This window comes from Gobio gobio (genome assembly GCF_949357685.1).
Source record: "Gobio gobio genome assembly, chromosome: 21".
Lineage (NCBI taxonomy): Eukaryota > Metazoa > Chordata > Actinopteri > Cypriniformes > Gobionidae > Gobio > Gobio gobio.
Genome location: NC_137117.1, coordinates 32321433 through 32335562, shown reverse-complemented (window position 1 = coordinate 32335562; position 14130 = coordinate 32321433). Strand labels below are relative to the sequence as shown.

The 14130-nt window shown below is 39.2% G+C and overlaps 1 protein-coding gene across 6 annotated transcripts in view; it reads right to left on the bottom strand.

The window, feature by feature from the left end:
- tns2a (tensin 2a) overlaps window positions 1-14130 on the bottom strand; it is a 57526-nt gene extending 43396 nt beyond the window's left edge. For 2 of the 6 annotated variants that reach the window (XM_079803610.1, XM_079803612.1), the window contains exon 1: window positions 13922-14130. In XM_079803610.1, coding sequence (XP_079659736.1) covers window positions 13922-14035 — 114 coding nt within the window. In that variant the 5' untranslated portion in view covers window positions 14036-14130. Of the gene's footprint in view, window positions 1-3384; window positions 3477-13921 lie in introns of those variants that run through there. The other 4 variants (XM_079803611.1, XM_079803613.1, XM_079803614.1 and 1 more) reach the window with 4 other exon arrangements.

The following is a 14130-nucleotide window of genomic DNA, read 5'->3' as shown; positions in this document are numbered from 1 at the left end:
ATTCTGGAACAACATTCCTGTCAGAAAAATGACCCATAAGTTATCCCTAAAATCAGAGGGAAATGATAAGTGAATAACACTGATGTAGAAGCACCTAACCCTTGTTGTAAGCATAAACTGGACATAAACTGTCCCTCCAATCTGATTGGTTGATTTGAATGTTGTTCCAGGATCAACAAAGATTTTGTTCCAGGAACACGTTGTACTTGGTGAAATCGAACTTGGCACAATAGAAAGCCACATGATTAACCAGAGATCATCGTAAGTGGTCTGTCCATTCAACACAATCTCATTGCAATTCATAACTATTTTACGTTTTGGAAAATTGTTGGCTAATTTGTATGAATTCATACAATCTCATTTCGTATGTTTTCGCACGATCTGCCTCCACTCCAGTGATGGGTATGTTTAGGGGTGGTCCTCCATGAGTTCTCTTTTTGTTATGTTTTCCTGTGAAATCCTGTGACGGTGCACAAAGTAAAAGAACATCTCTTCCCAACAAGCCTAACAGTTTTAATTATCATTCACATCTGTAGCGGAGCATCCTCGAGAGGGTTGTGTACCAAAACTTTAGGGTTAATAAATATCGAGTGTCTCGATTGGGGAGTATAAAAGAGCGTTACAGGCCTCTTTCCTCACTGAGGGGTGGTAAAGGGAAAGCAATGTGTGCGAATACAAGTGTGTGTTTATAAGTGTGTGTACGTGTGCAGGGTGGGACAGGCAGTGGAAGAACAGAGACTGCCTGTTCCAGTGATGAAGTCAGCGTAGCGCCATTACATACTTCCTGCGCTAATCAAATATGTCTCCATGACAAACAAACTGCGCAATGACCAAAACACAGCACTTGCAACATCCACAGCGAACCAATAAGCATGTCAAATTATTCCCCTACTAGAATTGGCCATCAGAAAACGAATATATTGAATATTGGAGGGGACGTGCCCCCTTTCCGTGTCTACGAGGGTCACGGCCCAGCATCCTCAGGATATGACGGGCTAACCTGTCCATCCTCTATTGTGTGAGTTATTATTTGCACTTCCTCCTGAAAGCCTGTCACTGAGACTTCGCACACTAATCACACTGCAGTCTATTAGCGGCAGACTGTTATCAAGAACTTACTCTACCGCACAATGTTGTCGTGTTACTATATATAAGCCAAGGGAAAGTCAAGAGAATTCAAGGCTGCTCGATACAAATATGTATAGATAAACTACAATAACATACATCTGATTACTCATCAGGAATTCCTGTGGCGTGACTTTTATGTGAACCTTCGCGTCAGTAAACGCTCGCACACTATAATCTAACCGTGGCGGTCGGCTTCAGACTGTTATGATTGAGCATTTCAATATGATGTGAAACTTGAAACATTACAAAGGACCAAGTAAAACACACTAATCAGTAACCACACTCATTTTATGACTATACATAAATGGCTCAATATGCTTGTAAAGAAATCCCCCTGATTATGGCTTATATCGCATAGTAATTACTTGCAATTTTTTTACTGCTCTAAAATCAACAGCAAGAATTATTACAGTGTGCTGCTTAGTAACACTTCTATTGTACTGCTCTCTTACACATCTATAACTCTTTCCCTGGGTTTGTCTGCAATGTAAACAGTGCGATTCTCCAAGCGGACAGTTTCATAGACTTTACAGTTGGAGTGTGGTATAATAAAGTTTGCATTACATCCGTTTTGTGTATTCAGGTGGATATATGCTTGTAAGCTGAGGAAGCCCATGCGAGGTGCGATATTAATTGACAGCTCACCACATTCATCATTACTCCAGTCTTCAGTGTCACATGATCCTTCAGAAATCATTCTAATATGCTGATTTGATGCTCAGTTATTATCAATGTTGGAAACAGTTGTGCTGCTTGTATTATTATTATTATTATTTTTAGGATTATTTGATTCTTTGAATAAAAAGTAAAAAAGGAACAGCATTTCATTAAAATAGAAATCTTTTCTTAAAAGACTATTGTTCAAAAGTTTGGGGTCAGTAATTTGTTTCTCTTTTTTGAAAGAAATTAATAATTTTATTCAGCAAGGATGTGCTAAATTGATTAAATAAATAAAAAAGTGATAGTTATGTTAGAAAATATTTCTATTTTGAATGAATGCTGTTCTTTTTTACTTTTTATTCGTCACTAAATCCCGAACAAAATTATCACAAGTTCCAAAAGAATATATTAAGCGGCACAACTGTTTTCAACATTAATAAATGAGCATCAAATCATCATATTAGAATGATTTCTGAAGGATCATGTGACACTGAAGACTGATGAAGAAAATTCAGCTTTACTATCACAGGAATAAATTATATTTTAAAGTATATTAAAATAGAAAATTATTTTAAATTGTAATAATATTACTCTTTTGCTGTATTTTTGATCAAATAAATAGACTTGAGGAGAGTTCTTTCAAAAATAGTAATGTTTCCAAACTTTTGACTGGGACTGTATGCATGTATACTATACTAGTCTACTACTGTTGCATTTTGGAAAAAATATGCGAGCATTGCTTTACAGAAAGCAACGTTCATTAAAAATATAACTTTAAGAAACCGTAGTGCAGGTTAATATATGTGCTCTTAGTGCTGTCTATGAAGTGAGTTCACCGTTTTGAGACACAGCCGTTGTCTCCAGTGAGGCGTTTAATGCATGGTGACGCAGTTACTATTAGTTACCAGCTCGTGAAGTCATATGATGACTCTTTCTTTCTGCTCCAATTTTCAGCGCAGTTTCACCCCTGGCAAAAAGTGGGAAAAACCAAAGGTATGCGTTTCCTCAGACTTTCATCGACGATACAACGCAATAAACTCAAACGCTGGGCTCAAATTAGTTCTTGCCAGACTTAATTAGCAGAGTGATACAACTTTTATGAGTTTTATAAGGTTTTCATTTGTGGTTGTGTAAGGAGTGTGTGATCATCCAGAAAGAGAAGGAGAGACTTCGCTCATGCTGCCTGTTATGCATCTTGTCTGACACGCTTCATGCTGTTTTGCCTTGATATTGAACATGGAAAGCGTGGAGCAGCACCAATACCAACAATCTTCCATTTTAAAGCCCACCGTGCAATATGTGCAAGTAATATATGGAATAAGTTAAGCTCAAAACTATTGTAACCTATTACAGATAAAAACACACTCGTTTTCTTTTTTTTACAAGCATTCACCTATAGGATGCTGGAACATAGGCCTATAACAGAGAACACGAATCTTATCATTGTTGCTCCCAATATATTATTTGAATAACATGCATACAATAACATTAAATAGATATCAATTCCAAGTAATTTACACTCATTTTTTTCTTCTTGACATTCAGGACCTCTAGATACCTGTAATCTTATATTAATACTGAATGAGAATCATTTACCTTACTCATGTTGTTGGAGAATATTCCAGCTAAAAAAGGTTTCCTTAAGGATTTCATGGGCTACATTCCCAATGATTCAATGGAGAAGCGCTCGACTACTGATGGAGTTGTTTTCTTTACTCCCAGTAAACTCGTAGTCTGGCGGTGTGGGAGGAGCTACAGCGGGAAAAGAACACTGTGGAATGTTGTTACTGGAAGCAGACCTTTCTGATTGGCTGCATCCAGTCGAATCGATTGTTGATTGGATGGAATGCAAATTAGACGCGCATAGCTTTATGAATGTAGCGTGCTCTGTAATACATCTTTCACTGTACTACTATGGCATGCCTTTTTCATTAACAGCATATGTATTGAGACATGTATCACATTTTTGCTTAGAATATTCAAACAATTATGTATGACTTAATTCCTTCATACATAATATCATATTATTAGGCCAGGATTATTTGTGGCCGATGTGCATTAGACAGCTGCTTATTTAATTTTTAATGTTTCACACATGATCTCAAGCAATTCGTGAGATATTGGTATGAAAATCAGTGTTTCATATTTGTCCGCCAAAAAGTGTCCCTTTGAAAGAACTATCGAAAGCAAAATGGCGACATCACGTGGTCACATGTGGGGTTACACCTGCAGTCGCACTCACAAGAGTTCTAGAGATGCAGCATGTGTTGTAAAGCTAAAGTAGTATTTAAACGCCCTTAAAATGTCGCTTTTGATGCATTTTCGTGTTATGAACACGCAATAAAAATCTTATGTTCCACCCATACTGAACATCCCAGACTCAATGGTGAAACAGTCAAGTTTGTTCTTCTTTTTTTTAACCCCCCAATTAAGAAACATTTTCAAACATTACATGATCATAATGAATGGCCTTAAATCTAAGTGATGACTCCAGTTCATGAGCAGAATAAACACAAATGTGCTGGAATCGCACAGCCAACTGAATGTGGCTTCCAGCACTGAAGCCCCATACAAACATTGTGTAATTTGTGTGTGAGCAATGAATTTAGGAAATAAGTTCTGTATAAACACAGAATACGTAACGACTGACATATTAAACATCCAAACGAGTATAAATAAGCAATGTATTATTGAATGTTTATATAAATTACTTAATGAATGTTTGTGAATCGTCTGAAATGGTAAATTGTGGGATTAGGCCTATTCCAAAAACACGTATCACAGTGTATGTATATTATTAAATGTATAAAATCTTAAATAAGTAAAAATCCCAATATGCTGGAATCATTTAAGGCCACTTTTTAAATATCTGGAGCAACTTTTGGTGGGGTTTTTTTCCCTGACCATGATGCACAGTGCCAATCATTTCTGATTATACTGACAAACTTTTAATTTGTAATAATTCTTTATTTGATTAAAACCAGATATACCCCAACCCCCCGGTTTGTGTTTCCACAGCATGAAGGTAAGATCCTACGGATTAATGCATGAACCTCATTTTAAAATCTTCCCAGTCTAATGACATTTGTGACATTCGCTTCAAACATTACAAAGCTCATGGTATCTTTTGTTAACTCTACAACAAGTAAATCCGCTTCTCTATGACAGAGATGCCATAGAAATATACAGAGCTACTGCAAATATAGAAATTCAAACTTCAAACAAAATTCTAAAGATGGCCGCCCACTTGTTTCTCTGGCGCATGAGGTCTATAGGAGGACGATTCAAAATATGTTTAGACTTTTTACTAGCCACACTATATACTGCCATATCACAAAACACGAGAAGAGAAGATGAGAGATGTTTGAAGTTGTCAATGTAAAATCATTTTACAAGAAAATGTAAAATGAGGGATGACAGGAAGGAAGGGAAAGTGATGGGAAAGGGCAAGGGGAAGAAATAGAAAAGTATCAGGTGGGGAGGGGGAAATGATACAATCCAATTACTAGGGAGAGTGAGTGAGAAAGGGTAAAGACAGACACAGAGGCCATGGGAGAGTGTGTGCAGACAGGATGTGGAGGGCACATGGTTGGGGAGAGAGGGGCCCTGGAGCAGCCGCAGACTGTGAACATTAGAGAAACATCATGTCCCGTCCCACTCGCCAAGCCATGTGCATAGGAATATATACTGTTTACAGAACCAGGAGAGAGAAGAAGAGATTTCTGTGTCTAGAATTCACTGTTAATAATAATAAACGGAGCTCCCTTCTTCTGCATTTCCTGTGCGTGCTCTCTCTTTTCCATCTCTCACTCTCTCTGTTCAAGTCCTCATATTTAAGGTTAGAGATTTAAACCCACCAAAAAACTCTATATATTACATTCTGGAAAGGACCTCGCCTCATATGTTTGTGCTAGAGACATGAATGATGCCTCAAATCATGTGGAGCTGTGGAGGTGTGCCATCACTCGAAGCAATCAGACGTATGATTTATGCTGCGTTCCAGGCAGGTTTGTGAGCCCGTAAGTTACAACTTCAAACCACGACTCACGACTTTATAGCGTTCCAGGCAAAGTCACGCCAAACTGCCTGAGCGCAAGGAATCGTGTGGTAGCTAGATGTAAACAAAGCATGGCGGACCGTATGAGGCTTATGCTAAATTTACAATCATTTATATCGCCAAAGGTGCTTACTTGCTTATTTAAGGGAAACGGAGGGGAAAACACGGCGCATACGGCAAGAGAAGCTGTTATACCTTTTATTTAATGTTAATTGTATATTTGTTTCATAAACACCGCATCCGCAGGGGGCTGCCATTGTTGCTTCGCGGGCTATGTGATGTCAGATCTCGTAACTGGGAGTACATCTATCTAGTACGAGTTCACGGGTGGGAAGTCACGGGTTTGACTGCCGTTCCAGTGCACTTTCACGGGTAGAAGGTTGGAAAAACACGGGTTACAAGTTGCCTGGAACGCGGCATTAGATGAATAAACTCTGGCAAGCAGGGTGGGGCCAAGAGCTGTGGGAACGGAGCAAGGCTGGTGGTGCGAGTGCTAATGAGCGCCACACCAGTCTCGTGTCTCACAAAGGAGCTCCGGAAGGATAAAAGGAGGAGTGACGACAGTAGAGGATGAGAGAGACCAAAATTATTTGTTGTTTTGTTTTAAATTAAGCGGCAGTCGGCTGCCTCTTTACTTTTGTTTTGTTATTAGTTTCACCAGGTCCAGTCTCCTTTTCCCCTGAGCCTTTGAACCATGTTACATTAGTGCCGAAACCCGGGAGGAAAGAGGAACGCGCTGTGGGAAATCTGTTGTGCCATCGAGCTGAGCAGAGTCTGCCACCATGGACTCTTGAGGCGGTGGGCTGGAGTGACGTGCCAGGGGGACGGATAAACTCGCTGCCTTTCGCATGGGTCGTGGAGGGGCGGCTGCCGTCGGAGAGGGAGCGGAGGAGTCGCCATTGTTTGCCTGAGGCCGAATCCTGCTTCTGTCCGCCATGATGGGGAGTAGCAGGGAACGGGGGACTCGCTACCAGGTGCCCGAAGACGGCGGAGCTGTCGTCCATCAGGAGTCAAGAGGGCGGCTCACCAAGGGGTATCCAGAGCGTTTTGGGAAGTAGACCAATTTTTTTCCTCTCGTCTCTGTTTCTCCTCATACTTCCGTTATCTTTTTCTCTTGCCTCGTCTGTCATTACTCCCCAAGTTGTGGCTGCCATGGGATGGGGGGCTGTGGAGTAAAGTGCAGTCTCAGGGGTATCCGGCCTGTGAGGGGCGATCGAAAAGCTGACATTCTTTAATAAAAATCTACCCATGGGACATAAAAATGCCTATAGCAGAACTGATGTGTACACTGATTTTAATTTTTTTTATGAAACTGAATCATATCCCTCTTCATGGAGTAAAGCACAGTCTCGAGGGTATCCGGCCTGTGAGGGGCGATCGGGGTATGTGGCAACGCGCGGCCGAAAGTCGTGGGAACAGAGCGAGGCCGGTGGTGTGAGTGTTAATGAGCCACACAGGTCTCAAGTCTCTCGGAGGAACTCCGGAATGATAAAGGGAGGACAGTGCAAAACAAGTTTTTATTGTTTTAATTTAAGTGGCAGTCGTCCATAAGGGGCTGTCGCTTAACTTTCGTTCTGTTATTTGTTTAATTTGTGATTCAACTTTATGTTGACAGTTCATTGGTTCATTGGAGCCTTTAAACCTCATTACATACGTTTTGCATAATTTGACAAAATATAAAAAAAGGATTTAAGAAGTTTGGGTTTGCGCCAAGGGTAAAATAATCAAATCTATGAATTAAGGCAGTTGAAAACTAGTAAAAAATAAACTACAACTCAGACATTTAAGGCATTGTCCTTATTTCCTTCCAAAAAAATGAACGCTAGACTCACAAAAAAAATCTACCCCTGGTTCATAAAAATGCATGTAGTTGAAGAAACCCAACATTTACTCCAATTTTATGTTTTATGAAAATGAATTGTTGCAGCACAAAATGACACAAATATATTCTGTTCTCAGATGATATCCATGATTTTTTTCTCATAATTTATCTTACGCTCTTCATTGGCATTGTTTCCTCCTTAGTAAACAACTAACTTTTGTTAAAACTTTAACTGACATGATGTTATAATGGAAATGTCGAAATCTAGCTTGTAATTACAACCAAGGGACAGTGAGGACAAACGTGAAAAAGGACATTTAAAAAAAAAAAGGGTTGATTTGAAGGAGATTCCGCAATGGCAAAGCAAACACAGGCGCAATCGTTCCTCGTCACAGCAACCCCAGCTGCGGAGGTGGAACCATGTTTCAATGGAGCCATGTTTCTGCCGTACAGAGGAGACTTGTGTTACCGCAACACCTAAAATCACTCAAAATAACAATACAGGAAGTCCTGGATATTTAGAAACACCTGTGGCGAGGCGTAGACATGTTTACATGTTAGGCCCTTTTCAAATGAATGCGCTTTGAATGTTGTGAAACATAATTGTCGAGTGGTGATGTAATGTTGACCAACAGTTTTGGATGGAATGTTAGAGGGAGAACACGAACATTATTAAAAAAAGAGGAGGATGCTGAGAGAGAGAGAGAGAGAGAGAGAGAGAGAGAGAGAGAGAGAGAGAGAGAGAGAGAGAGAGAGAGAGAGAGAGAGATGAGAACATGTAGAGAGAGGAAACGGAGGGAGGGGTGAGTGCAGGAATGAGTGGGTACGAAAGAGCCAAAGGCTGATTAAATACAGCTGTGGAGGGAGGGAGAGAAATAGATGATGGAGATAGAGAGTGAGAGAGACTGTGGCAGGATGGACTGAATGTCGGGGGGTAGAGTAGAGGGAGTCAAAGAAGAGTCACGCTGGAGACAAATATGAAGACTTGAGTATGCAAAGAAACATTTTTGGCACTTTTGTGGACTTTTAGAAAATGAACTCAATAAAAATATACTTAAAAAAAACATTTATTTGTCCACTAATAATATCTAACAAGTACAGAACAAATCATTTCCACCACAGTGTCAATTCCATCACATCTGAAATAATGTCAATTTCTGTGGAAATAATATTTTTTTGCATTATGACGGCTTAATTGGAAATTATGCACAATAAAAAATTATGTTCACAAGTGATATTGATCTTTACTTTATCTTGTTTTCTTCTAACATCATGTCTCGTATTTAACCCGAAGCTCTTCACTGCCACTTTTGTCCCTTTGGTAAACAGGTATATTAACTTTTGATAAAACTTATAACTTTAATAAAACATTTTGACAAAATGGTTTGTCATGAGGGAAAATGGCAATAACAGAGGGAATAATGTGCAATTTGTTATGTGTGTATATATATATATAGCAAGGGGAAATAAAGGGACTGTGTATGGTTGTGTATGTGGAAAAATATATTTCAGCTTACAAATATTAGTTTATTTCACAGTTTTTATTAATTTAAAAATATTTTATATAATTATGTACTATTTTATATTACATTTATTAATATATAAAGTAGGATACAAAATATATATATATATACAAAATCTATGCATAAAGACATTTGAAAACAGTAAAAAAAAATAAAAAATAAAAAAAAGCTGACATTCTTTAATAAAAATCAACCCCTGGGACATAAAAATGCCAATAGCAGAACTGATGTGTACACTGATTTTTATGTTTTTTTGTTATGAAACGCTGAATCATATCCCTCTTCTCATTCTCTACCCATTTCCTAACTCGCTCCCAAAACATTTCCAGTACTCCGCAAACTCTGCAGACTGTCAGGGCGGTATTCTGAACGCTGCAGGAAAGCAAACAGAGAGATTTCAGAGATTTGCTTTTATGACCCCAGCACATTGATGCTTTGATGAAGTGGCACTAAAAGGACAGGGATGGCTTTCCTTTTCCTTTCAAATGTTTCCAGTTCACATTCCTCATTGCACACACATGATTTTTCTCCCCTCACAACACACGCATCCTCATTCTGTCAGAGTAACACCCTGATGTTTGACCATCTCCTTCTGAGAATATATAGATAGGTAGACACTGGAGGTGTGTGTCCTGATCTGAGCTTGACAGAGTTCTGTTTCATATGAGTATGAAGGGATGTGAAACAATAGAAACATAGAAAGTAGAAAATTAGATAGTGTTCGTGTGCAAAACTCACCACCATGATGCAAAGATGTTGTGAGTAGTTGCCAATGTGTTGCCAAATTGTTGCAAAGGTGTTCCAAGTGGTTGAAAACATGTTGCTATGCATGCGGTCACTAGGGTATTCTGGTTCTGGGTGGTTTATATCGCCTAAATTGAAAGTCCAATTGCTCAGAAATGTAAATTGCACAGCTCTCCTTAACCAGCCGTATCATTCATATGCATAACACAAAATGTCATGGCATGTTTATGTTGATGTTTGACTGTTTATGTGCATGTTGGGATCAGTTGAAGAAAAGATAAAAACATGTTTATGTCTCTGTATATGTTGAATACCAGCAGCATGCATGAGTGTGTGTTCCTGCGCAATGTGGGAAAAACAGAGCCTATTTATACATTGACCAGGCGTTTTCCTGTGTGGTGTTTATAGTGGATGCCTGTGGATTATGGCTGCAGTAAACTAGCGCTGGTTAAAGTTTCTGTCATTCCATGGATATTCTAGGAATATACCATAAGTCCCAAAGAGTAAAGATAAACAAAGGGCATCGTTTGTGAACAGCTGGGTTTTCAGATTGCAGAGAAGACCGATAACTCAAATGCACCCTAAAGCACACTTCAAAATAATTTCATGATTTGTTATCACAACTTTTTTTCTTTTGTCAAATCAACTTAGATAATTAATGCTGTTCAGATAACAATGTTTTGAGTTTCTGTTGATTAAACCAATCTCCTTCAGTGTATTAACTCAATTATCAACTCAATTCAATTAACTCAAAATTAAGGCAACCAGGTAACTTAACTTTTTAAGTTAAACCAAAAATATATATATATTTACAGTGAGTAGTTTTCTAGATATAAGTTAGAACTACCAATGGACTGAAATAATGCTCTAAATAAAAATGAATCACTACAAATATCTGGTTAGTCGAGGGCTCATCAGAGTTTGGTGAATTGGCTCCAGTGAGCATATCACAATTTTTGCAAAAAGCAAAACAAAACCAAATAAAATAAAACGAACAAAATACAAAAAGAAAAATAAGATAAAAAAACAAAATACAAAATATTAAATAAAAAACAATGCAAAATAAGATTAAAACTAAGCAAAATAAAAAAAACTAGATAAAATAAAACAAATACAAAAAGCTAAATAATGAAACAAAACAAAAGATAGAATAAAAAAACCAAATAAGTGAAAACAAGGGTGTATATATATTAGGGCTGTCTTTAATGTCACTGCTCTTGAACTTTAAAAAGGATATGAAGACTATGCGGTGTTATTTATCTGATTAGCCTACTTGACTAAATTTCGGTCCCTGAAAACTATTAGACCTGCCTAAAGAGCACTGTTTATTACCAAAAAATTCATATTCGCCAAGCCCAAGTTCTGTTCCATGTCAAAGTGACCATCCAGACGTACCGTTCTCCCTTAAAGACAAAGAAGAATGACACAACAACACAACTCAATGACACAGGAATGAGGCCTTGGCGTTCGTGACACTAAGACAATAGCAGCTCAGTGAGGGCAAGAATCCGACAAGCTAAAGCCTCTCTTTGTGAAATGACAAAAAAACAGTAAATAGACGAGGGCAACGAATACTGCAATATGTCATGCGAGGGTACAAATTATTGATTTGATGTGACGAGTAAATAATACATAGGTGCAGCTTAAGGCACCCACACACTACAAGATAAACGGGCAGAATTTGGGCCCAAATCTCCCCTTCTGACAATCCTAGGTAAAGTTTTGATTATCTTGATGGTATTACCATCTTAGATTTTCCTGTGGTTTGAGGTGTAAGAGTGAACTGAATCTGCTCGGAAGAACGATGGAGCGTTCAAATATTTAGGACCAGAAATCCGGTTATGTGGGGGAACCCCGAGGACAAAAGTGCGTGCAATCTGTAGATTGTCATGTGGAATGAAAAAGTTACCCAATCAGAATTTCCCCCGTCACAAATTTTCTGTAAAAAGCAGTCCAAAAACTATTATCGGCATTTCTTCTTGTTCGTCGTTCGCCGTGTTTGTTTACTCTAAAGTCACGTTTGACCGCGAGAGATTGTTTGGACCTCTGGTTGTTTGTGAATGGGATCTGACTTGAAATCATGGGGGAATCATAAAGGGGCTATACAGAACCTTTGTCAAGTGGGGCTATGTAGAACCATAAGAGGTACATTCATTCAAAGACTAGAGTCAATCACCATGTCTTATCTTTCTCTCATCCTCCAATTGTATTCCTCCTTCCACATCATTTAAACTGCAACTGACAGGTCTCCATATCCAAACTGTCTTGTTGCATCCCACCATCACCCTATTCTCCTCCTTAGATTTTAGATCTGCTACTCCACTCCCATATGTTTGCTGGGAATTTACAACCATGGCAAAAGCTGTTTTGAATCACTTTTATGCTTTTCTGAGGTCAAAAAGTGTTGTGTGGGGGCCCTGGAATATTTCCTTTTAATCCTTTCCCCAACTAAACTAAGAGACTAAGGGAGAATTAGATAACCTTTAAAGAACTATACATGGGGCTTAACTGGTTCTTTGTATGGCAGTGGTGCTATATAGGACCTAAACCACCCCAAAGAACCACTGAAGAACCAGTTTGGGTGTGTGTGGTGTGCTGTCTTGGTCACATCACGGCACTCCACACACTAGAGGAACAAAACTGTTAAATCTATGATTTCTCATCGTCATGTAGCTCACATTTTGAAAATCTGATAAGCTTTGAAAAATCTTTTAATATGGGGCAGCCTTTAGTGGTTAAGGATCTGAAGGGTCGTAGGTTCAGATCCTGCAAAAGTTGATCCATGAAGGATCACCATGGGCTATTGACTAAGACACCAAAGCCTCGGTTGCTCCACTGGGGCTTAAAAAGCATTAGTTGAATGCCAGATTGGTTATTTAGATACCATCATAAATTAGTTATATGCTTGCATAACATAGTGTTTCATTATAGTCTCATCAGCAGACCAAAATCCTTTTGTACGTGACATGATCATGCACTGATTTAGGAGTATTACCATTAAACTCTGCAACCACAGAAAAAGAAAAGGAACTGGCCTGGTATTAAAATGAAAAATGTCTGTAAAAACAAACATTATGGTTACTGAAGTAGGAGGAGACATTCAAAATACACCACCACAGCCTTATGCAAGTTTGCTATTAAAATATCAACAGGACAGTGGATGGACTCTTTTGCAATCCCAGATTGACAAGGCTAAAACGTGCGTGTTTGGGAACAGATGACGGATCTGCGGTGAAATATGAAAGTGGCATTGCTGAATAAATGCTGAGAGTCGTATAATGATTCCCGGGATCAACTACAACTTTCTGACATCATACAGAGGGCTCAAAGTTCCCACGCTGCACTGCACGTGAACGAGCCTCGGGGAACAGACCATTACAGACTTTCACTCTCAGGCATGTAAACACACAATCAAACCCTCCTCAAGTTTTCCAGCCCTTCTTTGTCAGCGTCAACAATCAGGGAGACAATGTTACTCCAGAACACAAACGCTTATCCTTACACAGGGATCTGAACAGACCCCTAATCCTAAGTACTCAACTTCAGCGTGTAACTCATCCCACAATGTTTGTGCTATGGGTGTGAATGATACTTCAAACCATGCTGCTTTTTGAGGAGAGGTGTGCTATTACTTTTGTAAGAGATCAGACTTATAATTTTCACATTGTGTACAATAAAGTATCCCACAGACTTAAATTGAGGGAGGGAGCCTTGGGAGTGGGCTATTTTATCTTGGGGCCACCCAAAATACCAAGCATAAAACACACTTTTAGACATTATATGTGTAGCAAGCATGTAAACGCACACTATACTGTATACATAGGCTAATTGCAAATGCTGTCTTCTCTTCAAAGCACTAACCTTCTAACTGACCCTTAGGACATCAACAAACCCAGCTCCTCACATGCGTTTCACAACAATCATTGCGCACTCAAATAAGCATGTCCTCTGAACTCACCACTTTTAATCAAAACTAGTAGTACCCACCTTGGTCAGCCTCATGTTTCCCCTGGACTTTGCTCTCTCCCTCCTTACAGACCCTCTCACGGGTACCGGATCTGGCTCGTCCCCACAGCTATCCGCACACAGGGCGCAACCCATATAGAGATCTGGACCCTTCTGGTCCGTCTCTCCTCTCTCCCTCTCTCTGGATGAGGTTTCCCGAGCACACAAGAGCAGCTGTTTTTGTCCGCTCA